At 37.0% G+C, this 27,691-nt stretch overlaps 1 protein-coding gene across 4 annotated transcripts in view; it reads left to right on the forward strand.

The window, feature by feature from the left end:
- The window catches only part of GUCY1B1 (guanylate cyclase 1 soluble subunit beta 1), a 71,417-nt gene that overhangs the window by 13,734 nt on the left and 29,992 nt on the right, over window positions 1-27,691 (forward strand). For all 4 annotated transcript variants that reach the window (XM_043971961.1, XM_043971958.1, XM_043971959.1 and 1 more), the window contains 2 exons: window positions 16,944-17,044; window positions 20,969-21,087. In XM_043971961.1, coding sequence (XP_043827896.1) covers window positions 20,995-21,087 — 93 coding nt within the window. In that variant the 5' untranslated portion in view covers window positions 16,944-17,044; window positions 20,969-20,994. The remainder of the gene's footprint in view (window positions 1-16,943; window positions 17,045-20,968; window positions 21,088-27,691) is intronic.

Here is a 27,691-nt window from a genome sequence, read left to right on the forward strand (position 1 = left end):
GACTCAAGGCCCAGTGTTCTATCCTCCACAGGCCATAAGTGTCCTTATATTGTTCTCAACCCAGTTTTATCATGAAATAACTGTGTGACCTCAGGCAATTTACTTAATCTCTTTGGGCTTCAGCTCCTTTATAAATAACATGAGTTGTATTTCCTAGTTTCCTTCAAATACCAACTAACATCACACCTTCTTCAAGAAACCTTTCCTAATTCCCCTTAGCTTCTTTCTGTTGATGATCTGCTGTTTATCTTGTATATAGCTTATATATACATAGTCATTTGTGTGTTGTCTCTCCCATGGAGCTCCCTGAGGGCAAAGATTGTCTTTTGCCTTTCTTTGTATTCCCCAGCACTATATGCCTGGCACATAGTTGGTGCCTAATAAATGTTTACTGGCTGATTGAATGAATGAAATCATAAGTATGGACTTTCTAGAAAACGTTGAATACCCTTTGTAAACTCTTTTAAAAAAAGGAGGATGTAAAACTACAGCTCACCCCCCAGGCTTCCTCACCTTGCCCCCAGCTTTCATTGCTATGGAAAAAAAAATTTTTTTCTTAGTTTTAAGGGATTTTCTTTTTCCTCAATGAAACTGTGGACCCAGTTGAAACTTCTCAGCAAAACAAATGTAAATGACATTGCACCCAGGGCAGAGGAGGCACTGGAGCAATTTCAAAGGTGAAAGTGCTTCCTGAATACAACTTACCCTCCCCTCTCCAGAGTCAAGAATACTTACATCTGTCTCTTCTGCATTCTGGGAAGAGATGATGATGAGTGTTCTTGGTGCTGTGCAGTTATAAATAAGAAAACAAATTTAAGGAAATAAACACTCTGAAGAAATATGTAAAATTGGCCTGTATTCAGAAAAGAACAAGGCTGGAGAAGCACTCCCTAACTTGTATGTTTCCATGCATCTCCTTAAGCTCCCTTTGTATTTATATTTCTTGGAAGTGCATGCATGTTTCTAAGAATAAGATAGGAGAGATCCATTCAGGAGAGAATGACATCTACAGATGAAGTTCTTGGGGGTTTAGTTGGTTGAGACAGTGGGTCTTTATCCCTTTTCAGAGAACTATGTGCTCAAGTTTTCTCTTCAGAGACTGTCATTGTTGGTTAGGGAAGGTTGATGAATCGGCTGCTCCGTAAACTTCTGGGACTCGGCCACTAGACCTCTCACCACCCAGTCCCCTGGCCTCCTTGGCTAGCCTCAAGTCTGTATTCTATGTCTGAAAACAATTGCATTATTCTCCATTTCTAATCATGCAATATCATTAAAATGTCTATTCTACTATTCTATGAGAGAAGTAGCATTTTTGTCCATTTTTTTATTATTTTTATGCTATTGTTCCATCTGAAAGATTAAATTGATTTTGAACTGATATATTGAAATGTTGGTGTGGTCAGTGAAAATCACCTATAGATGGAAACCTAGCATCCTTGGACAAATCACAGAATCTCAAAATTGGGAAAGACACAGTTATCCTTTAGATTAATGAACTCCTCTATAAGCAGGAATCCCCTTTCCAACATTCCTGAAAGGCACTTGAAGACCTCCCACAGATAGAGAGCCCCACTACCAGTTGAGGCAGCCCATTCCATTTGAGATTAGTTGTAATTGTTGGAAAGTTTCTCCTGACATCAAAAGATAAACTCTTCCTCTCGGCAGCTCCTACTTTTACCCTCTGTAGTCAAGCAAAGCAAGCCTAAAGCTCTTTTATATGACAATCCACCAGGGACTTGAAGAAGGCTTTTCTACTCTAGCCCAACCACAAGTTTTCAGACTGATAGACCACAACTTCTTCATCTGATCCTTCAGTGATGTAGTGTCCATTTCTTAGAGTCCATTTTGGACTCCTTTCTCAGAATGTGCTATAATTTAAAATATATATATGCATATACATATATATGCATATACATATATAACTAGAGTATGATTTTATTAGTGGTGGTGTTCAGTCATTTTAGTTGGTCCAATTCTTCATGATGCTGGGTTTTTCTTGGCAAAGATACTGGAGTGGTTTGCTATTTCCTTTTCCAGTTCATTTTACAATCGAGGAAACTGAGGCAAAGAGGGTTAAATGACTTGCCCAGGGTCACACCACTAGTAAGTTTCTGAGGCCAGATGTGACCTCAGGTCTTCCTCCCTCCAAGCTCAGCACTCTATGCACTGGCTCCACTTAGTCACCCTCTTTATTTGGTGCAGGAAAGAGCCAATGAGAAAACTCCCTCTACCAGTGCAAATTGGCACTTGCTCTTCAATTTATAGTCTTAGATAATTACTTGGGTATATTAAAAGGTTCAGGTAGCATGTTTCAGAAGTAGGTCTTCCTGACTCTGAGGCTAGCTTTCTAGATAGAATGTCACATTACCTCGTTAAAGGCAATCCTAAAATGTGGCACCCAGAATGGAACACTGTACCCCACATGAAAGCTGATGAGAAAAGACTGGAAGTAGAACTTCCAGTAATAAAAGAATAAGGGTTTGAAGATTTATTGGACAGTATTTAAAAGATCTCAGAGAATCATCAGGTTTACAAATGCTATTTGCTTTAAGGGTAGCAAAATTAACCGGTACCAAAGGAGCATTTAGTTAAAAGTTACACCCCACATTTTTTTCTTCTAAATTTGTGTATGAAAAAATATTCCACAGGACAGTGGCTTCTAATTTGTGGACTATGGTTCCCTTTAGGGCTGAGGGGCTATTTCAGAGGGTTCATGAATCCCTATGTGCTTCAAGTTAGTCATTTTGTTACTGTCTTTTTTCAATCAATGTATGCTAGAGGAATAAGTACCTTCAAACTCGAGAACATTTTTGTATCAAAATAGGGATCTGAACACTCAGAAAGTATGGGAAGTACTGGTGGAGTCCCATCTTGAAAAAAATGTCCCTTAGAAGCATTTTGCTCTGCCTAATGTTTATTTTAATTTTTAAATTTAAAAAATTGCGTTATTTTCATTTTGACAGTAGTGGTTATTGTGTTTTTGGAAATTAATTGCTATTGATTTTGTTATCAGTTTGGGGTAAGCATATTATTATTTATTAATATTATACCAGTAAGAAATTAACCACATGTCTCTCTAACTTCTCATGGCCTCAGGCCATGTAGTAGAGAAAGCAGGGAGAGAGCTTCAGCATGCCGCAAGCAGGAGAGAAGCCCCAAAAGCTCCATGCTGTCTCCCAGAGACAGCATGTGATCTCAAGGAGCCAAGAGAAGCCAAGCAGATGCCCCAGGTGCCCCCAGAAGACCTCTCTCTCAAGGTCTTTTTTGTCCTCTTTTTGATAGAGCTGGGTCAATATATATTGATCAAAGCTGATTGGTCAGCATCATTCAGTTCCATTATTTGACATGACTTGAAGGTGATCTACATTAAAATGAACTGTCCTAGATGAGAGTTGAAGTTTCTCAAGGAGAATTCAACTATCTGGAATGGTGGGGGAGAAAGGACTGAGAAAGTGATCTCTGGGTCCCCCAAGAAATCCATTACAAATAATTATTTTCTTACATCATACAGTGGGAAGACGGTTCAAGGAGGAGATTGAGGTCAAACTTACTTTTATTAGAGTTTGCAACTTAAAGAGAAACTAGGTGAAGACACATATTTTTATATATGTGTGTGTGTGTATTTATATATATATATAATAACACTTTTTAATTTAATCTGTTATTAACGTTTTCTTACATCTAAGCAATCAAGAAAACAATATGATAAGCTATGTTTGTAGAGCTTTCCCATTTCTAAGGTGTAAATAATCACATTGGAAATTTAACAATTGGCTCTCCATTTAGGATTAGCATACCTGGTTCTTTTCTAGTCATTTTTTTCTTTCTCCTATTCCCTGTCACCATCCACACACAATACAGGATTTGTCTGAAACTTCTGCCTCATCTCTGCACCTCTCCTTGTGATGATGCCAGTGCCAATTTTGTTCAGTTTCATGTCAAAATTTTTCTCTTCAACTTTTGGATGTGGCCAATTAATTGATTGAAAATGATTTTTATTGTTGTTGTTTAACTTCATATTTTATAAGGGCTTGGCTTTTGGTGGAAAGAAGGAAATGGAACAAGTAAGAAAAGAAAAAGGCAGATTACGAATGGAAGTTGGTGAAGGAACAAAGTAAAATGGGAGTACCAGAGAACACTATGAGGGAAAGTGGAATAGGACATGGACCCTGGAGAAATAAGGTTGATGATGATGATGGGAGAATAAAAACTAATAGCAGGAAACTATAAGGTGGACCTTCACAGCCAGCAACTCAAAATCACAAGAGGAAGAAGAGAAAATTTGCTAGCTAAAGAACTTTAGATTGTCATAAGCTTCCACTTTAAGTAACAGTAGGTCAGCAACCAAGGTTTAGCTTTATTGTTGATTAGATTAATGCTCCACCAGGTAGAAGGGAGATGATGCCTAATTTTTACCCTGGGCCAGTCTGGGATACAAGGGGCTGCATAATGAGATCCTAGTACTTGGGTCCTCAATAGCTGTGAAGTAGATTCCTTGTAGGTAGAATGAATGAAGCCCTTCCATTTCCTTGGAATACAGAAATCTGGCTCCCTCTGAAAGACACAGATATAATTCAGCACTTTGCTTTATGCAGTGATCTAATTTACAAGGGGGCTAGAGCTTGGGGAGAATGGATAGTGATCATACCTGTCAGATGGTCTTTATTAAATAGCTTTGACCACCTCCAAAACTAGATGTTCCTTTTCTCATTCCCACCCGTGTTGAGCCAAGAAGAGAAGGAGCCCTAGTAAGGGGTTTAAGATTCCAATTCGTTCTTTAATCCTACTCAAGGTTTTCTTTCAAAGTTAAAAAAAGTCAGCACAAAGTGAGACCCTGCTTTCAGGAGTGCCTCAATTGCCACTTCCAGGCCCTTTCCCTAACACTATCTCTTAAGAACTCCATCTTTTGAGGTTCAAAGCAACCAGATTTATTACCCTGATCCTGATAACAGTTGGCTAATGGAAACCAGGCTATTCTCTTTCATTTCTCATATAAATCGATACCTAGCTTACAGACTTTTCCTTTAGGGCAACACCTGCATTTCCACTTGTGGATTTCAAAATAGAAGTTGATACTTCTCCAAATACCCTCTCCCCCCCTTCATCTACTTCCTTAACTCCCACCAGCTGCATCTTTTACTTCATCCCAGCCACATACAAAGATGGGCATCCTTTTGATCTAATCATCACCCAAAAGGGTTTTACCTCCACAATCCCAAATTGAAATTTCTCTGTCTGAGCATCATCGACCATCCTTCCTTCTCTCATGCTTAATCCCTCTTAAACTATTACCCATTTCTACCACAACCCCCTGTATCCTCACTCATTGTACTCACTGCATCCCTCTCTGATTTCCTGGTCTATAAACACTTGCTCTGGTGTCACTCTCCTCCTTTAGATTTTGTACTTCTTTAGAAATGCTATTGCCCTAGAAGGATCGGAATTTAAGGACCAAGCAGCATTAGCTAAGTGCCTTTACACATACTAAGGACAGTAGGATAAAAATGTTTATATCTCCTTTCATTGTCCATTGACTCCTTCCTAGCTACCTTCAAATGTTCTCAGAACTCCTCCATCTTTAAAAGTTTTCATGGGATTGTTGACATCCTCAAGATATTCTTCTCTTCTACTGCCAAACACTGGGGGGAGTTGGGGGTGGGGAGAGACTGGGAAGTTATCTGAACTTATTGCTTTCATGTCCCTAAATTCCACTCCTCAATCCTTTGCACTCTGACTTCTGACCCCAGGACTCCACTAAAATTGTTCTCTCCAAGTTTTGTAGTGATCTTTTGCCTACTAAATTCCATGGCCTTTTTTCTATCCCCATCCTCATCTCTGTCTTGTTGCACTTTTGACTTCTCTCTCCTCCTAGGTGATCACTTCTCCCTAGATTTTCATGACACTGTTTTCTCTTAGTTCTCATTTTTACCTATACAAAAAAGGGTCTTCTCTGTCTCCTTTGCAGGAGTATTATTCATGTTCTATCTGCTTTGCATGAATATATTCCAGATCTCGGTCTAGGTCTTCTCTCTTCATACTCTCTCAGTGATATTATCAGATTGTTGTTGTTCATTTGTTTCAGTCATGACCAAGTCTTCATGATCCCATTTGGGTTTTCTTGGCAAAGATACTAGAATGCTTTGCCATTTCCTTCTCCAGCTTGTTTTACAGATGAGGAAACTATAAGGGGCTAAAATTCCAGCTATCCTATCTAAAATCTAATGAGTGGTCGCCAATAAATTGTAAGCTTTAGCAAGAGTATTTAAGTGTTTAAGTATTTATTAAAGAGCATTAGGATCAGAGAGAAAGGTAAAAATCTAACTATTTCTAAGAGACCCTATCATCTGACCCACCATGGCAAGGTCAGGAACCAAAAGGACCCAATGCCTCCTGTGAAACTGGGAATATCCCCTCCACATGCGCACACACAGCTCCAAGCTAATTGGCTGGTAGCTTTGATAGACAGTACCCATGAGCAAATGTCACTTCCTGATGCCAAGGACCTGACTTCATGGCTTGCCCTCAGATGCCTTCTCCTCATGGCAGAGCTTTCCTACAGTAACTCTCCAGCAGGTGGAGTCACTCCAATCCTTACAAAAGTGAGACAGTCAGAGGTTAAATGGCTTTCCCAGAGTCACACAGCTACTAAGTGTCTGAGACCTGCTTTGAACTCAGTCCTTCCTCACACCAGACCTGGCACTCTATGAATTCAATTATTTACATTGAGATAGAGTCAACTCTATATAACTACCCTTTTTTTATTTCTTGTGCTATAACCCTGTATCACCAACTATCTGCTAAATATTTCCACTTAATGTGTCCTAGCTGTTTCAAATTCAATATGTTCAAAACAGAACTCAAAAAATGTAGGTCTGGCTATGTCACTGCTTTAAGATGCTTTCGTGACTCACTTATTCCCAATAATTGGATAAAATGCAAATTCTTTTGTCTAACACTTCAAGCCTTTCACAGATTATCCCCAAATTACCTTTCACACTGCCAAAGCTCCATAGAAAGATTTTGTTATAAAAGTTGCGTTTTATAACTTATGTGGAAATATGTTTAATATGATTATAATGTATAACCTATAACAGATTGTTTGCTGGCTTCAGGAGGGGAGAGGGAAGGGAGGGTGGGAGAGAAAATTGGAACTCAAAAAATACCATTTTTTAAAGTAAGAAACATTTTTATTTAAAGTTTGGGGTTCCAGTTTTTATCCCTCTTTCCCTCCCTCCCCTCCATCCTCCCTGAGGTGGCAATCAGATATGATTTGTACATGTATGATTATGTAAAACATTACCATATTTATAATTTTGTAAAAGAAAAAAATGAAAGTGAAAATTAGCATGCTTCAGTCTACTCCATCACTATCAGTTCTTTCTTTGGAGGTGGATAGTATGTTTCATCAATTGTCTTTTGAGATTGTCTTGGATCATTGTATTGCTGAGAATGGTTGTCATTCACACTTCTTCATCAAACAATATTGCTGTCTCTGTGTACAATGTTCTCTTTGTTCTGCTCACTTCACTATACATTAATTTACACAAGTCTTTCCAGGCCTTTCTGAAATCATCCTGCTTGTCATTTCTTATAGCACAATAATATTCCATCACCATCATATACCACATCATGTTTAGCCATTCCCCAGTTGATGGGCATTCCTTTGATTTCCAATTCTTAGCCACCACAAAAGAGCTGCTATCAATATTTTTGTACAAATAGGCCTTTTTTTCTTTTGGGAGATGTCTTTGGGATATAAACCTAGCAGTGGTGTTGCTGAATCAAAGAGTTCTTTAGCCCTTTGGACATAGTTCCAAATTGCTCTCCAGAATGGTTGGATCTTTTCACAACTCCACCAAGCATGGATAAGCATCCCAGCTTTCCCACATTCCCTCCAACATCCACTATTTTCCATTTTCAAAAAAAATATATCTTAACATGTAATTGGAAAAATTTTCAAAAATAAAATAAAATATTTTTTAAAAGTTGTATTTTTAATGTCTTTTAGTGAAATTCTACCAAGGTTCTTTAATACAAATTGTAGGAAAGGCTTAAAACAAAATAAAACATGCCTCCCAAATTATCTTAGGTCTTTTTTCGGTTAAAGGATTTAATTTAGGATTACTTGGAGTTGACAGATTCTTTTGTCACAGTCCGTACAGCATTTTAGAGCTAGAATGGATTCTAGAGATCATTTCATTCAACCTCTTGTTTTATAGGTGAAGAAACAGAAGTTCAAAAAGGTTCTAAGTGTCTGAGCTAGGATTCCCATCCAATGCCTGTATTCAAGTTCAGCCATTTAAAGTTTTCTGTGGATAACTAGCTCTTCTATCATTATGCTAAACTAGCTGCTGTTGTTTTTGAAAATAGCAACACTTACTGTGAAAATCTGGTTTAGATTTTTGTCTGTTTACAATAATTAAGAATGAAATCTCTAGGGGGCAGCTAGGTGACACAGTGGATAAAGCATTGGCACTGGTTTCAGGAGGACCGGAGTTCAAATCCAGCCTCAGATACTTGGCACTTCCTAGCTGTGTGACCCTGGGCAAGTCACTTAACCTTCATTGTCCCACAAAAAACCCCCAAACAAACAAAACCCCCAAATCAAGCCAAACCAAACCAAAACAAAAGAATGAAATATCTTGCTTTATTTCTGAAATCCAGAGGGGACCTGATTCATAAAATCACTTTGCCATTCTGTTTCACTTGGAAATTACTTTCAAAGAACTGCTCCCACATGAAAGGTAGAATTTTAGTATGGGCGATTCCTGTAATTTTTCTTGTGGATGTTGCATACTCTTTTTTTTAAGAGGCAATCAAGATTAAGGAACTTGCCCAGGGTCACACACCTGGCAAGCACCTGAGGCTGGATTTGACTCGAGTCTTCCTGAACCCAGGCCAGTGCTCTATTTACTGTGCCACCTAACTACCCCTTCAATCGCATACTCTTTCCACCCCAGTTCCTTTAACAAGAGAAGAAAATGTTTTGCTGCTTTTTTTTTTTGTGCTCCACATTTTACCAAGGATTTACTACCAGCCCCTCTTTAAAGCTTGAGTATTGTAATACTTTGGCCTATTTCCTCTTCTTTGAGTAATATAGATGTTACAGTAGAAAAAAAAATCACCATGGGAGGGAGGTCTTGCAGAAGAGGTATAACAGAATCAGCAAATATAACAATAGAGAGAAAGTGAACTTCTGCAAAACATCCAGGAAACAGTTGAAGTCATCATATATGCCAGGATAGTGGATAAAATTCTTTTAGTTGATTAATACATCTTATAACATCTGAACCCATTTTAAACTAATTACCTGGGAAACTCAATTTGTATCATTCCCAAATGACTGAAAAGAACAGTAATTTGACATCAGTCTGTCTTTCTACTTAGTGTTAAATATCCATAAACAAACATTGTCCTTATTAGGAAATATCTGACTTTGAACTACCAGAAAAGCCTATCATTTTTTCATTTATCTCTAGCCTCTGACTATGCAGGCTTGGTATAAAAGTGTTACATGATTACAGATCTGAAAATGGAGCTTTGTAAATAGATGACTAACATCGATATTGAATGAATGCATAAATAAATGAGGAAATGAATGAATCAATGCAATTTGATGAATGTTAATAATCTTGTAGAATCCCAAAGGCAAATTATATCCAAAATCAGACTATGAATTCACTAACTTGTTTGCAAAACTTGTATTGTTTCTTGCAGCTCTCTACCTTCCCCCTCCACCCCACATTTTGGGTATATACTGTATTCCTCACTCCTCCTATATAATAACATAAGCCCCTTGAGGACAAGGTCTGTTTTGTTCCTGTCTTTTTATTGCCAGTACTTAGCATAATGCCTTGCATGTAGTAGGGATGTAATAAAAATGTGTTGAATTGATTGATCCAGCCTAAGATTACATTTTATTGATTTAAAATTTATTTAATATTTTATTTTTCTCAAATTATATGTAAAAAATGTTTGCATTTAAAAAAATTTTGAGTTCCATATTCTTTCCCTCTGTCCCTTCCCTCCCCTCCCCCAATTGAGAAGACAAGCAATTTTAAATAGATTATACATGTACAGTCATGAGAAACCTATTTCCGTATTAGTCAGAAGATTACATTTTAAAATCATTGACTGTACAGTAGCCCAATTCAAGTCAGTTCAGTTTAGCTCTGCTACTAATAAACTGCATGATTTTGGACAGGTCACTTAACCCCTTTTTGCTCTAAATAACTTAATTGAATTCAGCAAAAAATTGATTAAGTAGCTAGCCGTAGGAAGGCTCTGCAGAATGACATTTTAAAATGGCATGACCCCTGTTCTCAAGGAGTTTACATTCTGCTGTAAAATGAGAGAATAAGACAAGATAATCTCTGTGATCCCTTTTAACTTTAGCAGTTATTCATTCCCTGCAGTTATCTTCCTGTTGCCAAAGCCCAGTCTTGTCTTCCTCCTATACTCCCTTCTTACCTCATCTTCTGTAGGTCCCACTTAGAGAATATAGGAGCCTATAAATGAAGATCGATGAATTGGAAGAGGATTGTGTTATTAGAAGTGAAATATACATGGACTACAGCTTGGTCCTGAAGAGACTTTGAGATTGACTCGCCCTTCTTTATCCCTCATATACTTCCAGGCTTCCAGTCTCAGCATTAGAATGTATGTTAGTGGTGAGAAGGGGGTGGGGGGAAGAGAAAGAGAGCATGGGGCTTCAGTTCAATCCTCGAGGGGATGGATTTTAATGAGTTGTGAAAACCAGGGCCATGCCTTCCTGCTGAGAAAGCATGAGATGACCTTTCTGAAGTTTCTACGGTCAAATTCGCATACTGGAAGTTCATTGACCTCCTTTAAGTCATGTCAGTCAATGGACATGAATACTACCAGCCAATTTGCTTGGAGCTGTGTGTGGGGACTGCCCCTCTTCCTGTTTGACAGGGGGCTTCCTGGAGAACTGACTGGGATTCTTTTTCTTTGGAAGCATAAGAGGCAAGGGGAAGGAGCTCTTTCTCTCTCCCTCACTAGTGTAGATCTGAGCTAGGGTTTTTCCATTCTTTCAGAGACATGTGCTCTCTCTCTCTCTCTCTTTACTAACTTCTAATATACTTTAATAAATGCTTAAAAGCCTAAACTTGCTGAATTTATAAGTAAATCCTAACTAGTTTTCCCCTGGGGGGCAGGTAAGGACATACACATTAGATTTTAAATGTCAGAGTGTTGGGTAAAGAGAGAAGGGTTGTAAAAGAGAAATATTCCAAGTGGTCCCAAATACCAGCACTGGTGATTAGGCTGCTTCTTTTATCCTTCCAAGGGAATGCTTAAAGTGGTAAGATCTTTAGAGGCAGAGAATGTTGTTTTAAAGGAAACCATTGTGGTTACCACTAGAGAAGTCTGGTCTCCTTGAGTTCTCTACCCTTCATGACAATTATGGTAAGATGATCATTTCAGAGTCTGTGTTTCTGAGAAGGATACACAGCTTTTAATTTTTTTTTTCTAAATTCCTATGGGTGAACGAGACAAGGAATCATGAGAAGATGAGAATCAGTTGATTAATAATTATGACTAGACATTTGTCTTCAAAGTATTATAGAATAATAGGTTCTCAGAGTTGGTAGGGACCTTTGAGATAATGTAGACTATCCTACTTCTGACCATGAATCTCCTCTACAGCATTACTGATGGTGGTAATCTACCCTTTAAATGAAGCCTTCCAGTGAATGAAAAATGCATTGTTGGGGGCAGTTAGGTGGCGAAGTGGATAAAGCACCAGCCCTGGTGCCTCAGACACTTGACACTTAACTGTGTCAAGTCACTTAACCGTCATTGCCTGGCAAAACAAAAACAAAAACAAAAACAAACAAAAAACCCGCATTGTCCTCAGGAATAACCCATTCCATTTTTCATATTTCTAATTATAAGGAGAATTTCCATTGTATTCAAATGAATTTTTTTTTTGGTGAGGCAATTGGGGTTAAGTGACTTGTCCAGGGTCACACAGCTAGTAAGTGTTAAGTGTCTGAGGTCAGGTTTGAACTCAGGTCCTCCTGACTCCAGGGCTGGTGCTCTATCCACTGCGCCACCTAGCTGCCCCCATTGTATTCAAATGAAATCAGCCTCTTAGAAACATTTCCCCATGTTTCTGCATCTTATCCTTTAGGTCACAGCGATAATCTCTATTCCCTATTATGGCCCTTCAAATATGTGAACACTGATATCTCCCCTAATTCTTCTCTTCTTCTGGCTAAACATGTTTGGCTCTTTTAATTGATGCTGATGTGGTATGACTTCTAGTCCCTTAACCATTCTGTTTGTCTTTTTTTAAACATTTGTCAATGTCCCTTTTGCTGTGTGGCATACAGGACAACAATAGCATACTGGGGATTCTCCAGTTAGAGAATAATTAAATGTTTGAGAAAACTTAAAAATCCTTGGAAAATATTACATAGGAAAATAATTATCAATTGATTTTTAGAGGACTATAGAATAAAGCCTTTCCCAAAGAACACAAAGGCAAAGAGTCTAATCTGTTAATAAAGAAAAAGCATTTTTTAAGCACCAACTCACAAAGCACTATAGTAAGTATTGGGGATATAACAAAAAAAGTCTCAACTTTCAAGGAGATCATGTACTGGAAGAGACAACCCATATAGAAGAATTGAGCACCAGAGTATGAATAGCACCATATTGGGGAGGTGCCAAAAAACTGGAAAATCCTTAGTGTCTTTTGATTTTGGAATGGCTGAACAAACTGTGATATATGGAAACAATAGAACATTCATGTACTGTAAAAAAAATATGAGCAATTCATATTTAGAATGATGTTTGTAAAGTGAAAGAAGCATAACTAGGAAAACAATCCATACAATAACTACAATACCACAAATGAAAAGAACACTAAATGAAGCTATGTAATTATGGTCCATTGTTAACTACAGAGAAGAGATAAGGAAATATCGTCCTTCTTTTGCTAGAGAGGTGTAGGGCTTTGGGCTTGGAATGTTGTACATACTGTCAGATATTACTTTACTTGACTGATTGTTGTTGCTGCTATACCCTTGTTTCTACTCAAACTACATCACTCTAATTTGTTTGGCCTCCTAATTAATCTTTTGTGCATCCATTCCATTCCAATCCATGATCTACCCAAATGCCAAATTAATATACTTAAGGACATGTGTGATTATGTAATAACCTTTCCCCTCTCCAGAATCCTCAGTGGCTCTCCATTCACTTTAGGATACAATATAAATTCCTCTGTTGACATTTAAAACCCTTTCAAATATTGTTCTGGCCTATCTTTCTAGGTTGATCCTTCCCCTTTCCTCCTCTCCCCCTCTCCCCCTTTCCCTCCCTTGCCTGTTTCTCACTTAGTGAAACTGAAATATTTGCTATTGCAAATTCATGACATTTCCATTTCCTACCTAGTACTTAGCATGTGCTTAGTCAAAGTTTATTGATTGGTTGAATGAAAGTCCATTTTGTAGGGAGGGTGAGGGGAGAGATTATCCATAATCAATGAGATCATATCAGAGAGTCATTGAAATAAATAAAAATGTATTTTTCCTTATTTCAATGAAATAAGTTGATGACAGAGATCATTTACACAGCAACATCTATTGTTTAGTGTTTATGTCCTGACTTAGTAAATTGACTGGTCAAAGCCATGGAAAGATTGATGTAAATATCCTCTGACTATTTATAAATGGTTGTAAAAAGTAATTAAGATACCATGAGTTAAATAAAATGAATTTTATTTCCTTAAGACTGTTTAGAACCAGGAAAGTTAGTAGTTCACTAAAGCCTATTCTCAGAGATAATTGAAAAAGAATTCTGTAAGTTTTCTCAACAAATTACACCAAAATGAGTCCACCATGCACCTGAAGTTCATTACCATATAAAATTAGTTTCTCAACCTTGCCTAGTCATGAATCAGAATACATGTTCATTGGAAATTTAGTCATTATTTTACCCATCCTTGGAAGTCTATTGAGATAAATTATGTCATAAAAGGTCTGTCTCCCTAACCCAGAATCATGGATATCCCTGGCATTGAAGGTTCTTGAGAAGAGCTTAATTTATTCTTACTTAGCAATAGCATAGAGGCTAGCCAACAGAGGCTAATTGTGCAAGCATGCACCCTTCATCTACCATGAAGGGAGAAGAATCAGAAGAACAATTTGTACAATAAAAACAATGTTGAAAAAAATAACTTCGAAAAACTTAATAATTCTTCTCAAAGCAGTGCCCAACCATGATTCCATGGGGAAGCATGCTGCCCATTTCCTGATGGAGAGGTGATGGTCTCAATATGAAAAATGAGAAATATATTTTGTTGGATGTGGCCATTGTAAGAATTTATTTTGCTTGGCTATGCACATTTTTATAAGCTTTTTGTTTAGATTTTTTTCAATGATGAGAGGAAACTAAGAAAAAATAAACTTTTGATAATTGAAAAGAATAAAACATTTTTTTAAAAAAATCACCTACTATCAAGGGTGGCTAGGTGGTACAGTGGATAAAGCACCAGCCCTGGATTTAGGAGTACATGAGTTCAAATCCGGCCTCAGACACTTGACACTTACTAGCTGTGTGACCCTGGGCAAGTCACTTAACCCCCATTGCCCCGCAAAAAAAAACAAAAACAAAAACAAAAACACAACAACAAAAAATCACCTATTATCTACATGGCAAAATGCTAGGGGCTAAGGACACAAAAACAACCAAGAAAGGAAAAAAATAGTTATTGCTTTTAAGAAGGATGTAATCTATCAGAATAATGATAGCTGAATTTTTAGTGATAATATTTCTCTTAAAAAATGCCCATCAGAAAGGAATACTCAGGAAAGAGCCAAACTAATTCAGCCAAAAAAAAAAAACACAAAGCAACACCTTAGCACTCCAAATATCTACTATTGAGAGACATTTCCATCATCAGTCACCACAAATTACCTTTATTTTGGTCAACAAATGGTATCTTGCAGTTTTCCTTTGGTGAGGAGTTTGTGTTGAATTGATCTTCAAATGTGTGCAGATAATTCAAGTAGACTATTAATATGATAGAAATAAGAGGAACTTTAATGATCATCTAGTGCAGTTCTTTCATTTTACAGATCTATAAATGGGACTAAGAATTTTGACTAAACCAGCATTTAACAGATACAATGCAAATAGAATTTCTTCTCTACAGTAATCTATATCCTATCTTAAACACTTCAGTGGGGAAAACTGCATCTGCCTATTAAAAAAAGAAACAAATAGGTCTTATTTTATTCTAATTATTTTCCAGAAAATGTTCAGGTATGTGTTGATCCTGATTGGAAACTAATTATCTGGAGGGCAAAACTAGTAATAACTTGATTGTTGTTTTGTTTGTTTTTTGTTTGTTTTTGTTGTTTTGTTTTTTTCAGGGGGCAATTGGGGTTAAGTGACTTGCCCGGAGTCACACAGCCAGTAAGTGCCAAGTGTCTGAGGTCAGACTTGAACTCAGGTCCTCCTGAATCCCTGGCTGGTGCTTTATCCACTGCACCACCTAGCTGCCCCCCAAATTAGTGCCTGTTAGATATGTTTTTAGCAGCTCAGAAAAAAGGAAGTGACCATTTTTTTTTGTTCCCCTCTTGTAAGGTCTCCTTTTTTCCTCTTAATCTGTCTTTAGAAAACTGTCTCTTTAAGAATTTTAGGATATTTAATAATAGCTAATCACAGCTAACATTTACATCATACTGTGTGCCAGGCAGTATGCTCAGTACTTTAAATTATCTCCTTTAGTCCTTAAAACAACTCTGAGAGATAGGTGCAATTGTTATCCCCCTTTTATAGATGAAGAAACTGAGGGTAACTGAGATTAAGTAGCTTGCCTAGGATCCCATCAAAGTCTTATCAATATTTATTTTTTTAGAAAAAGAGTTTTATCTTACTTTCATTTGGAATGGTATTCGGAACATTCTTTGATTAATGCTGGGATTTTGTTAACCATTCTATTTATGAGGATAGAGTTTTTTTTTTTTAATAGCAGTAGGAACTTAGGCTTGAACATTTGGCTTTAAAAATTATAATAAGAAAAATGTACAGTGACCCTCTTTTTCATAAATTTTATTCATGGATTTTATTTTTACATCAGAGTCATTTCCAAATATAGCCCATTTTTCCCCATCCCAAATTGAACTATTAAAGAAGAAAAAGTCAATCAAAGCTATATGATAGATTGACTATATCTGACAATTTATGTCACATTCTGTATCCATTGCCCCTTAACTCAGTGATAAGAAGAGAGAAATTTATTTTAGCATCTATTCTCTTCAACTAAAATTACACATTAGAATTACTCAGAGTACATGATTGTAGTAATTGTGTATATATTTTCTCCTGGTTCTGTTTTTATCATTCTATATCAATTCATACAAGTCTTCCCATGTTTCGCTGTAATTCTCATATTTCTCATTTCTTTCTGCCTAATAATATTGTATTACACTGAGACCCTGTTTTAAAACCACAGAGTGGTTTGTGGATTAAATTGAGCCTATTCATTGCCATGTTCAGAAACCTGCTGTTTGCATTGTTATTATCATCAGTGGATACATTTTATGCGTATGCATATATACATACATATACATACACACACATACACACACATACATATAATTTTACCATTCTTTGTGGTGGATTAATCCCCTTAGCCTCACATTTGCAGTGATGAGGGGAAAAGAAACATGGATTTAAGGGGGAAAATATACTAAGGTATTTCTTATGCATGCCAATCTAAGTTTTGTATGTGAGTGAGTTTCTCATTGATCACTAGTGTTTTGGTTCTATAATGTTGATTTCAACAACTTTTTTATTGGTTATATTTCAGAAGCTTAAGAACTATTGCTTATTTTAAAAATTAGTATGTTCTTTTAAACTCTGCCTTTGTTGTAATTGTATTTTTTCCTTTTTAAAATTTCCCCCAGAAAAGAGGCACAGTTGGATGAAGAAGGGCAGTTTCTTGTCAGAATAATATATGATGATTCTAAAACATATGATCTGGTTGCTGCAGCAAGCAAAGTTCTCAGTAAGTACACATCATTTCTTTTTTTTTTTCTTTTTTTTTTTTTTTTTTAGTAAGGCAATTGGGGTTAAGTGACTTGCCCAGGGTCACACAGCTAGTAACTGTCAAGTGTCTGAGGCCGGATTTGAACTCGGGTACTCCTGAATCCAGGGCCGGTGCTCTATCCACTGCGCCATCTAGCTGCCCCACATCATTTCTTTTTAACTTTTCAACCTACCTGCTCAACTGGGAAAATGGGGAGAAAAACATTCTTACTAGGGAAAATAGGGGTTCAATTCAATTCAATTTGACAAAGATTTATTAAGTCTTCTATGTGCAAGACATTCTGTTAGGCACTGGAGGTACAAGATGCAAAAGATTTTTTCCCTGTCTTCAAGAATCTTAAAATCTACTAAAGGGGTTATGACATAAAAAGAAAAACAAAGGAAGGGTATCAACAAAATGCTCTAGGAAAATCACAGGTGGGAGAGACCCCTTTCAGCTAAGGAAGGGGCAGGATGGAATAAAGGTTTAGCTTAGATAAGGTTTAAGGGAGCTAAGGTTTGAAAGAAGGAAGGAATTTCAACAGATAAGTGGAAGATAACAGGACAAAATCAGGTAGTCAGGATATTGTATAATTAAATGTAAAATGCATGAAGGGGATCATTGAAAAGAGGCTGGATGGGGTGGCTAGGTGGCGCAGTGGATAAAGCACCGGCCCTGGATTCAGGAGTTCCTGAGTTCAAATCCGACCTCAGACACTTGACACTTACTGGCTGTGTGACCTTGGGCAAGTCACTTAACCCCCATTGCCCCGCAAAAAAACAAAACAAAACAAAACAAAACGAAAAGAGGCTGGAAAGATGGGCTTCAGTCCATCAAATTGTGAAACCCTTTAAATACTAGTCTAAGGAGGTTGGATTTTATCTTCAGAAGTAGGGAATAACTGAAGATTTTTGAGCAAGTGAGTTATATGGTCATACTTATGTTTATAGAAGATTATTTCAGCAACTGAATGATGGATGGATGAGTGGAGAGTGACTGGAGTCAGGAAGTATAATTAGGAGGCTAAGAGCCTAATAACAGCTAAGAGCCTAGACCAGGGGCCTAAGAACGTAAATTGAGGAGAGGAGAAAAACAAACACAAGAGATATTGTAGATGTAGAAAATACCAGACAGGTATTTGAACGTAAGGGATTATGGAGAAAGAAGAGTAAAAAAAAATCACACTCAAGTTTCAAGAATAAGTAACTGGAAATAGGAAGAGTAGGGTGGTACCATCAACAAAAACAGAAAGTTGGAGGAAGGGCAGATTGGGTGGGGTTAGGTCAAAATGAGTCTGATTTCCTACCTGCTGAGTTTGAGGTACTGATAGAATATGCATTTGGAGATGTCCAGGACAGAGAGATGGAAATGAAAAACCAGAGATAAGTGATGGATAAGTATATTAGGGAGTTACTTTCAAAGGGGAGAATTTGACCCCATGGAATTTGACAAGATTGCCAAGAGACAATCTTTAGAAGATGGAAAAAAGCCAAAAACGGAGCATTGGTAGTTTGAGTCTTTAATTAAAACGATGGACTTCTACCGGACTTGAAATGTAGTTGTGCTAAAATACCTCCAAAAGCAACTTTTCTTAAGTTTTCTTAAGCTGCAGAGAAGGAGTGTAGTCCAGTAATTGGCACAGAGTGGGAAAATACCTGGGTAGATGTCCCCAGCTTTGTTTCTATGTAACCCTGGGTCACACCCCCTTTGGAAAATATTTCAAGCTGATCCTTTCAGTGCACAGAAGAGAACTCTAACTTTCACAGCTCATGTCACCACAAACATGCAAATCTAGTTTTGAGAAGAAATCTGTGAGTTCAATAAAAGAATGATTTGCCCCACCTCCAATTCTTTGAGTAAAACTAAGGAAATTAAAAGGGGATTGTAGAAAAACTGTTTCTGTTCCAAAATTCTCATGAGGGTCCTTACAACATCACATAGCTAACATAAACCCAGTTACACTCCTCTCTCCCCCGCTTCACCCCCAGCATTTTACCACAGAGCTGAAAATTTTTTACAGTCAAACTTTAGTGATGCTAAGTGGAAAGCTGCTCTTAAGCTCAGATTTTATTTATTTATTATTTTTTTTACTCACTGAGTATAAAGACCACTTTACTATTAGTGAGAGAATCTAATTCAATCTGATAAAAATTTATTGTGCATTCCATGTGCAAGATAATTGGTAAGGGACTGGAGGTAAATTAAAAAGACAAATTTAAAATATAGGAGGTGGTTTAATTATACAAAAAAAAAGTCTACAAAGAAGCAATGGGATTGGAACAAATGAGACATGAGTGACTAATAAAATCACAGGAAGATGAAATAACAATTTCGGCTAGGAGGTGGGGTGGGGGGTGGAAAGAGATGACAGAAGACGTTGTGGAAGAGGTGAATTCCTAGATAGGGGTGCCATAATCCTTGCTCACCAGGACATTTAACTAATTTATATATGTGTGTGTATATGCATATATGTGGATGCATGTATATATATGTACACACATATACACATACCTACATTCATATATATAGATATTCACATAAAATATTTATATTCTATATAAATATATTCCATATTCATGTTCATATATTTTACATATATACTTTACAGATATATTTAATATATCTATATATGCTTACATATATGTTTACTTCATGTTTTTATATATATATATATAAAGTATATATATATAAAGTATATATATATACTTTACATTTTATGTCTAATTAATGCATATGCACACACAAAGTTGTTAAATATATGCTAGTTTGGTAGGAAGTGAACTAGCATTTGGAGGATCAGGAAAGATTTCATATAGAAGGTAGTATCTCAATCATATCTATAAGGCACAGGTAAGGACGGAGTGTGTTCTGGGCTTGGGAGATGGGAAATGACAAAAATGGGAGGCTTAGAAAAATAATGAGTTTTAGACATATTAAGTTTAATGATATCTAGTTTGAAATGTTCCACGGACAATAAAAGATATAAGACTAAAGCTTGTGGAAGACACTGGGGCTGGATATATAGATATGGGAGTAATCTGCATATAGATGATCGTTAAACCCTTGGGAGCTAATCAAATCACCAATAGAGTATAGAGATAGAAGAGTATCCTTGGGGAACACCCACAGTTAGAGGGAGTAATGTAGACTATTCAATTTTTACCGAGGTCAATAATAAAAGAATTCTAACTTCATAAAAGCAAATACACAAGAAAGAGATATTAATACAGGGAGGAAAATGTGACCGAATAGAGTAAAAGCAAGAGTAAAAAAGTGTCAGGGGGGAAAAGGGAGCTCCCTACTGGCCCAAAATGAAATCCAATCAAGCCTGATTTACAATCAGATTCTACCTTAGCAGAGAGAGAAGGTGGCTCAGTAATTTTCCCAATCTAACCAGGAAGCCAAATACATTTGTAGAAAAAAGGCCAATTATTCTTAAACTCAGTTATTCCTTTGTTTATTACGATTACTTCAAGATTGCAGATAGGCTTCAAAATAGAAAGGCTCTTTAAGCAAGTCATGTAAAATGGTATTTCCTCCAGTCAACAAACATTCATTCCAATTTTTCTCCTTTTAAGTGAAGTAAATTCAGGGTTAAAATAACTTGTATCACTTAGCAAAAACCAAAATAAGCATTAGAAAACTTTGATGGGAGAAATGAATTAAAAATGTACTATATGAATACAAAAGCATCTGATGAATATGTATTCTTTTGAAAAAAATTGCAAACTTTCCCTTTTGGTTTTCTTGTGTGACAAACTTGTTCTTGAATCATCTGTATTTACAGAAGTATTGAAGACACTTCAGTTCATTTTAGCAATAATCATTTATAATGAAAATTCCCTATGTCAAGACTATTATTCTTAAGGAAATCAAACTCTTTCCCCCTAAACCTTTATGTAGATCTCAATGCGGGAGAAATCCTACAAATGTTTGGGAAGATGTTTTTTGTGTTTTGCCAAGAGTCTGGTTATGATACCATCCTCCGTGTCCTGGGCTCCAATGTCAGAGAATTTCTACAGGTAAGAACTATTTGTCTTATTTGTATTGTGTTAGTTAACTCCCATTTGAAGGAAGATCAGACTTTTTCCCCCTCAGTCTACTTGATTAGCAGGAAAAGTGAAGGCTCTCTCATTAATATAATCTCTGCAGTTTTTTTAGCAAATGGAAGTCTGGGAAAAATGGAAGAGGGAGCTATTTCTGGGTGGAGTAGGCTATTTTAAGCACCCTCATTTATGAGAGAGACCCTCTTCTGGAGATGTGTTAGCTTTGAAAGTGATGTTCTTGTTTACAATGGGTAATTTTGACCTGGCTGCTGCAATGTCTTGGTGGAAAGTGATGTCAGTGTGTGACCCCAGAAGAGCTAAAACCCAGCTTAAGAGAATGTAAACGAGTTCCCATCCAACTGCATTACTGATTTAACAACCACAGTAAGAACTCAAGTGTTTAATCAAAATGGCTGGTGTTTACATAGTAACATTTTTCCCCCCACTCTGAACTTAGAACAGTATTAAATCAAGATGGAAACTGGTTTGCCCTTACCTCCATGACTTTGCCAGACTACTGGTGTCAGAAAAGCTCTCTTTCTTCATGAAGTAGCTGCTTGCAGAAATGTAAATTGAAATTAAACATGCCATATTTCAATGGGTTTGTTTGGAGATCCAGTCTCTGGTCATATTTTTGGATTTTGAGTAAGCATTCTGTATCTTGGTTGTGCAATTATATACTCTACTGTCCTTAGACTTGCCAATGTGACAACTTTAATAGTCTTCTAAGTCATCACAGCCTTTACAGTTCTTGGACCCAGGAAGCCGAGATGTATCTGCCCAGTCCAGATAATCACAAAGTACCTAGCTGCATTTTGTTATTTGTTACAGGGCTCCTTGTGGTTGACTTCATGTAATAAACCAGTGAGAGAGTAAGCAGTCTTGAAGGGTGTATTTATTTTCAATTGAATTATGCTGTTTTTACCTCCCAAACAATAAAACCTTTATTTAAAAAGTTAAGCATAAACATTAACAAATAATGATAGTCTATTTAAATAGCTTTTTTACAGAACACAGGATTAAAGCAAAAATGCCAATAGGAAGGAGAAATGTGGTACTTTTCTCACTGATATTTATTTGTCCTAAGTTACTACCTAATATAATGATTGGCTTTCATGAGCAGTATATTTATATAAAGTAACAAAGTGTTTGAAGTAGGTCCTTTAATAGGAATTCTCAAAGCATTGGAAAATAACATTTTAAAATGAAATGGAATGACTTTCAGGAATGAAGAGAATAGGATCTTACAAATAATGTGTTTTCCACTGAATTATGGTGATTTAACCACTTCCCACCACCACCAACTGTTATCACTTCAGGACACCTTAGGAGTCACCATATCTAATCCCTTTAATTTACAGATGAGGCAACTGAGGTCCAGGGAAATGAGAAGATCTGGCTAGCATCACTTAAGTATTAGTAAATGGCAACACTAAGACTCAGACCTATGTCTCCTAATTTCTAACCATTTCTTCTTACTATGCCAGGCATTTTTGCTAAATTATGCATCTTTTTCCCACAATAGTTTTCTGTACTCTTGATAGCTTCCCTACCTGGCAAAGACATTCAAATATGTGCAAATGCTGTTTCCTTAGCAGCACAGCATCCTGGAAGGAGAAGAGTGAGCTCATCTGTTATTGTAGGATTCATATCAGCCTCTGGGTCCTACCACTTAAAATGCTTGTGCAAGTTTCTGCACAGATGATTTCCCTCATCCCTGAAATGTTGGGGTTGAACTAGATCACACTATGTAATGTTCCATCCTTAATCTATGCTCTTAAGTGGACTGATAGACTTCTGCTAGCAGCCCATGTTTACTGATTAAGGCAGGCCAATGGCCATGCAGGACAAGTGTGACTTTAATCAGGACGATTCTCATGTGTGTTTTGTAGACCTAGGTTCGTTCTGTTGGTCACAGCTCATAAATGACCATTGACCTTTTCAGAAATGCTAAATTATGAAAAGATTTTTGCAGTCCTTGATGCTCTATTATGCTGCTGTCACCTTTGAGGACTTAGAAAGGATATTTTAGACTGAACACTTACCGCAGCCACAAATTGCCCAGACCTGGGTTGTCACCAAAATTAATTTCTTATGCAAGGCATATTTTAAACATTCTCCACTGAAGTCTAACTCCAGTACCTTATCATAGCTTGGAGGCGGGCCAGGCTTCTGGAAGACGATTTCCATAGAGTACAGAGTCTGGAAGGTTCTACCCAGTTAGAAAAGTTTAAGGTATAGACCCAGAAACAGATTCTGTATCTACAACTTTTTGGCCACAGTATTGTTGCTGTTGTTTGTCCTTCATTCTCACAGAGGACCATGACATCAGAGTGATGTCATGACTTGCACTGAATTGGATTTAAGTGAGGGAGGGCTGTTCAAGGTCACCAACCTCACTCTTTCTTCCAGAGCCATCTGGGTCCAGTGGCTAACTATAAAAAATTATACAAAGCTAGTTCTTTTCATTCCATGAAACTTTCTTTCTGGTTTCTCAGTTGGGATTTCTGAAATTATGTCCACCGACTTCAGCAATCAAGAGCCTGAGATCTGGCCCTTGGAAAAGAAGAAACGCTGTTTTGGGCTTTTGAATGGCATGTATTTTATCTAGATATGCTCTGCTGTAGAAAAGTCTGGAATTCAACAAGAACTCTTCTATATTGCCAAGTTTCTTCTTAAATTAGAAAAAATAAGGCAGCCATGTTGTTGCTATGGCAAATTGCTATTTGAAACCTCCGTTGTATTGATGTAAACACTGGAGAGAAAAGTTGGAAGGCTGATAGATAGAAAAGACAGCTGGTCAGGAAGGTCTGATATGATAGTGAAAATCTTGTGTATCTCAAGCCATGTCTACACCAAACAGATGTTTTCCTTTTGTTCTATATTAGCTCATCCCTCCAGTTCTTTTTGTTTAATTTCTGCAAATGAAGCAAGGTATTGAAATGTTTGAATTAGATAATAGAGTAGGATACCTGGGAAGTGTATTCTTTATAATCCAAAAAAAGAACCTTCCACAGTCTCCCTCATAGTTCTGTAGGCTTCCAGAGAATTCTGGTGAGATTCTAGTGTGATTCAGGACTCAGAGGATATTTTAGGCCTTGCTCTTTGATACCCTTTGATTCCTGCATATAATTCTCCTACTCTCATCTCATCATAATTGTTTATGCCAAAAAATTTAACAGAAATCACTTCCAGAGTGGTATCCAAGGGACACCAAATACACTCTCATTCCCTAAGTCAAAAAAATATGATTCCCATGGTCCCCTAGATGCCGATACCCATGGGCATCCCAAGGGAAATTCAGGACCAGAATATATCCCGTGATAAGCGACTCACCCCTCTCTTCCTTTCAGTGTGTAAAGCAGTTTAGGTAAAATAATTCGAACCAGTAACACACACTTCGAATAGTGAAAGAGTCTCTGAAAGACAACATATAGTTTGAGAAGGAAGTGTGGGGAAAAAAGAAGGATTTCTACATGGTTTTAGATGAATCCCGGGGACTTTTTTCCCTGAGACAGTGTCTGGCAACCTCACCATTCCTTTCAGCCAATTTTAATGTGAAAGTGTGATTTGGCCAGGCCTAACAGGAGCTGTCTGGAATTGATGACCTATGTCAGACATAATGCCTAAGTGTTCATGAGAAGTGCTATTTTGGGAAATATATTCATTTTCCCAAACAGCTGTAAAAATCTGTCACTTTTGATTACTTATGTTTCTAAGAAAAAATGCAACATTCCCTTACTTTTAACTCCTGAACCTCAAAGGAAACTGCTTTCTCATGACACAGAAAGTTAGCCTTCAAAACCTGGAGTACATAAAAGGAAGGAGGAAGCTTAGTCATTGAGAGTGCAGGAAAAGGAAATAATAAACAACACCAACAGAGATCAGTAGCACATGACACATTTTTTCTCCTCTCTGAACAACTGACCTATGTTTTCCAAGTCTTCAATAGTGTTGAGGACCTTGATTCATTATCAGGCCTGATGAATGTCCTCTAGGTTCTTTGAGAGTCTTTTCTCAAAAATGTGTTTATGTTTTTAAAGGTCGCCTGGGTGAGTGAGAAAACACAATGAAATCATCCCCTTTCCTCCTCACCCTTTGTGTTCCTGAAAATAATGTTGGCCCATAAATATATGGTATTGGTCTATAATGATTTTCTTTTCCCTTTAATTAAACTGGCTTTCAACGAGAGAATGATTGCAATACCTTAGACACACTACCATTGTAACTTTTTTTTTCCAGGGGATTCAGTTATAATTCCCCCCATCCCTCCCCTGCCAAGATCATGCATTTAGAGGGTTTTAAAAAAATAATAATGTACTGATCCATTGGTTAGAACCTATTTCCATGATAGCTCTATCCCAGTGACTAATCTTTGTCCCCAGCATTCCATATGTCTTGACTTTTGCTCTCGATATTTCCTGAGACTGGAGCATGTGCCCTTTCCTTTTCTTTATCTGTTGAGGCCTTGTGGATATTTTAAAGCCCAAAGTATTTTATTTTACGATTCTAAAATACTTGTCCTTTCATATTGAGTTTTAGAGTTATTTATGTCCATAGCTTCACCCTAGTTATTAGAGTATAGGAATTGTATTTGATCGTAAGGTCATTGAGGCAGAAATCATATTTTAATTAGTTTTTCATCTGCTAGTTCTTTCTCCTCTGGGATTGCATTCTATCTGCTCTCTTTCTATTTTATGAATCTAATTATTTATAGCTTTTCTTTCCCATTAGAATGTAAGCTTCTTGAGGGAAGAGACTTTATTTTTTTTGGCCTTTCTTTATAAACCTAGTGTTTTACTGTATGCCTGACACAACAGTCAGCACTTAATAAATGCTTATTAGCTAGCTGATTGATTTATCTAAACTTTATTTCTCCTCCTGAATCTATCTAGCATGGTATTTTTCACCTAATGGGTTTTGCTTGATTGTTGCTGAATAAATGTTGGATTGTAGCATTTATATGAAAGGAGGGAGGAAGAAAGAAGAGGAGTGGCCAAAGCCTCAGCTGTTCATTTGATTCTGTTCTTAGTCATGCTCACTCATCCCCAGGCTCCTTTCTTCTGAGGTCTACCACAAAAACAAATAAATACAACCAAACTGAAGCAGATCTGAGATGCCATTGAATAGAGATCTTGGTAAAAATGACTACTTGTTTTAAATTTTTTTCTAAGGAGTTTAAAGGAAGCATCTTCAACTTTTTTTTTTAATGAGCTGATATGAAATTTTTGTTTTTCTTTACGTGATAGTGATTTTTTTCTTGTATTCCTCACTTGGCAAAGATAGAAAGGAATTAAAACTTCATTCTTGACATGAATGCAGTTTTGAAAAAGGAATGTGTGGATTGCTATACATGGAAAAAAATAGTTCAAACAAGAGTAATAAACATGAAGGAAAGCATTCAGTTTCTTGTTGAATTTTCTTATCTATTCTGTGTGCAGAGCCAAATGGTGAGATCGATGCTCTATTTTTGGTGCTATTTGGGTGCTTCCCTCTTAGTGCCCCAAATGAGGTGCTCTGCATTCTACTTGACTCCAATGCTGTGTACACATAGTCATACCTATTCTAACTAGTCATAGGAGACCAGTTAATCAATAAGCATTTATTAAGCACCTACCCAGGGGAAGCTAGGTGGCACAGTGGATAGCATATGGGGCCTGGAATCAGGAATACTTATCTTACTGAATGCAAATCTGGCCTCAGGTACTTACTACCTTTGTGACCCTAGGCAAGTCACTTAACCCTGTTTGCCTCAGTTTCCTCATCTGTAAAATGAGCTGGAGAAGGAAATGACAAGCCACTCTAGTATCTTTGCCAAGAAAACCCCAAATGGCATCACAAAGAGTAGAACACGACTAAAATGAATGAACAACAAGCACCCACTAATGCCAGGCACTGTGATAAGAATTGAGGATAATACACAGAGAGAAATGAAACAGTCCCTGTCCTCAAGGAGCTTAAATTCTATTAGGTGAGATAATTTGTATGTATATGCACATGTGTATACAGATCTAATAATATGCAAAATGCCATCAAGGGCAGGGACTATGTTGTTTTTCATTTTTTTTTTATTCTCAGTGACTTGTAGAATGCCTTCCATATAAATCAATATTTAATTATGCTTGTCAAGTTGAATTGTTGAATTAAAATGAGACAACCCACTGGAATAGAATGAGCTTCTCTTGCTCAAGAATTTTAAAATAAGGACTTATCCATCCATGGGTGATGGCTTAAATCTGCCTATCTAGATGCCTGGTGTCAGGAACATGGACTAAGCTCTCAAGCTCCTGTTTCCCTTTTGAGACTGGGCTAAATGTAAGGTTATTTTTAGTTTACATATTTAAATAGAGAAACTGTTTTTCCCTGGAAACATCTTGAAGAAACAGAAAAACCTGAATTGTTCACACATTTCTCAAGGGTATAAGATACTGTCATTTGGTTGTCCTGCCTCTAAGAATAGTATCCTAAATCTGTAACTAGAGAGCAGTTTCCCAGGATTTGAGAAATATTTCTCATCTATAATTGGTGTGTTCCAGGTTAGGTCAGAAGCCATACTGAACACATGGATAGCAATAATCCT

This window comes from Dromiciops gliroides, chromosome 6, assembly GCF_019393635.1.
Source record: "Dromiciops gliroides isolate mDroGli1 chromosome 6, mDroGli1.pri, whole genome shotgun sequence".
In the NCBI taxonomy this organism is placed as follows: Eukaryota; Metazoa; Chordata; class Mammalia; order Microbiotheria; family Microbiotheriidae; genus Dromiciops; species Dromiciops gliroides.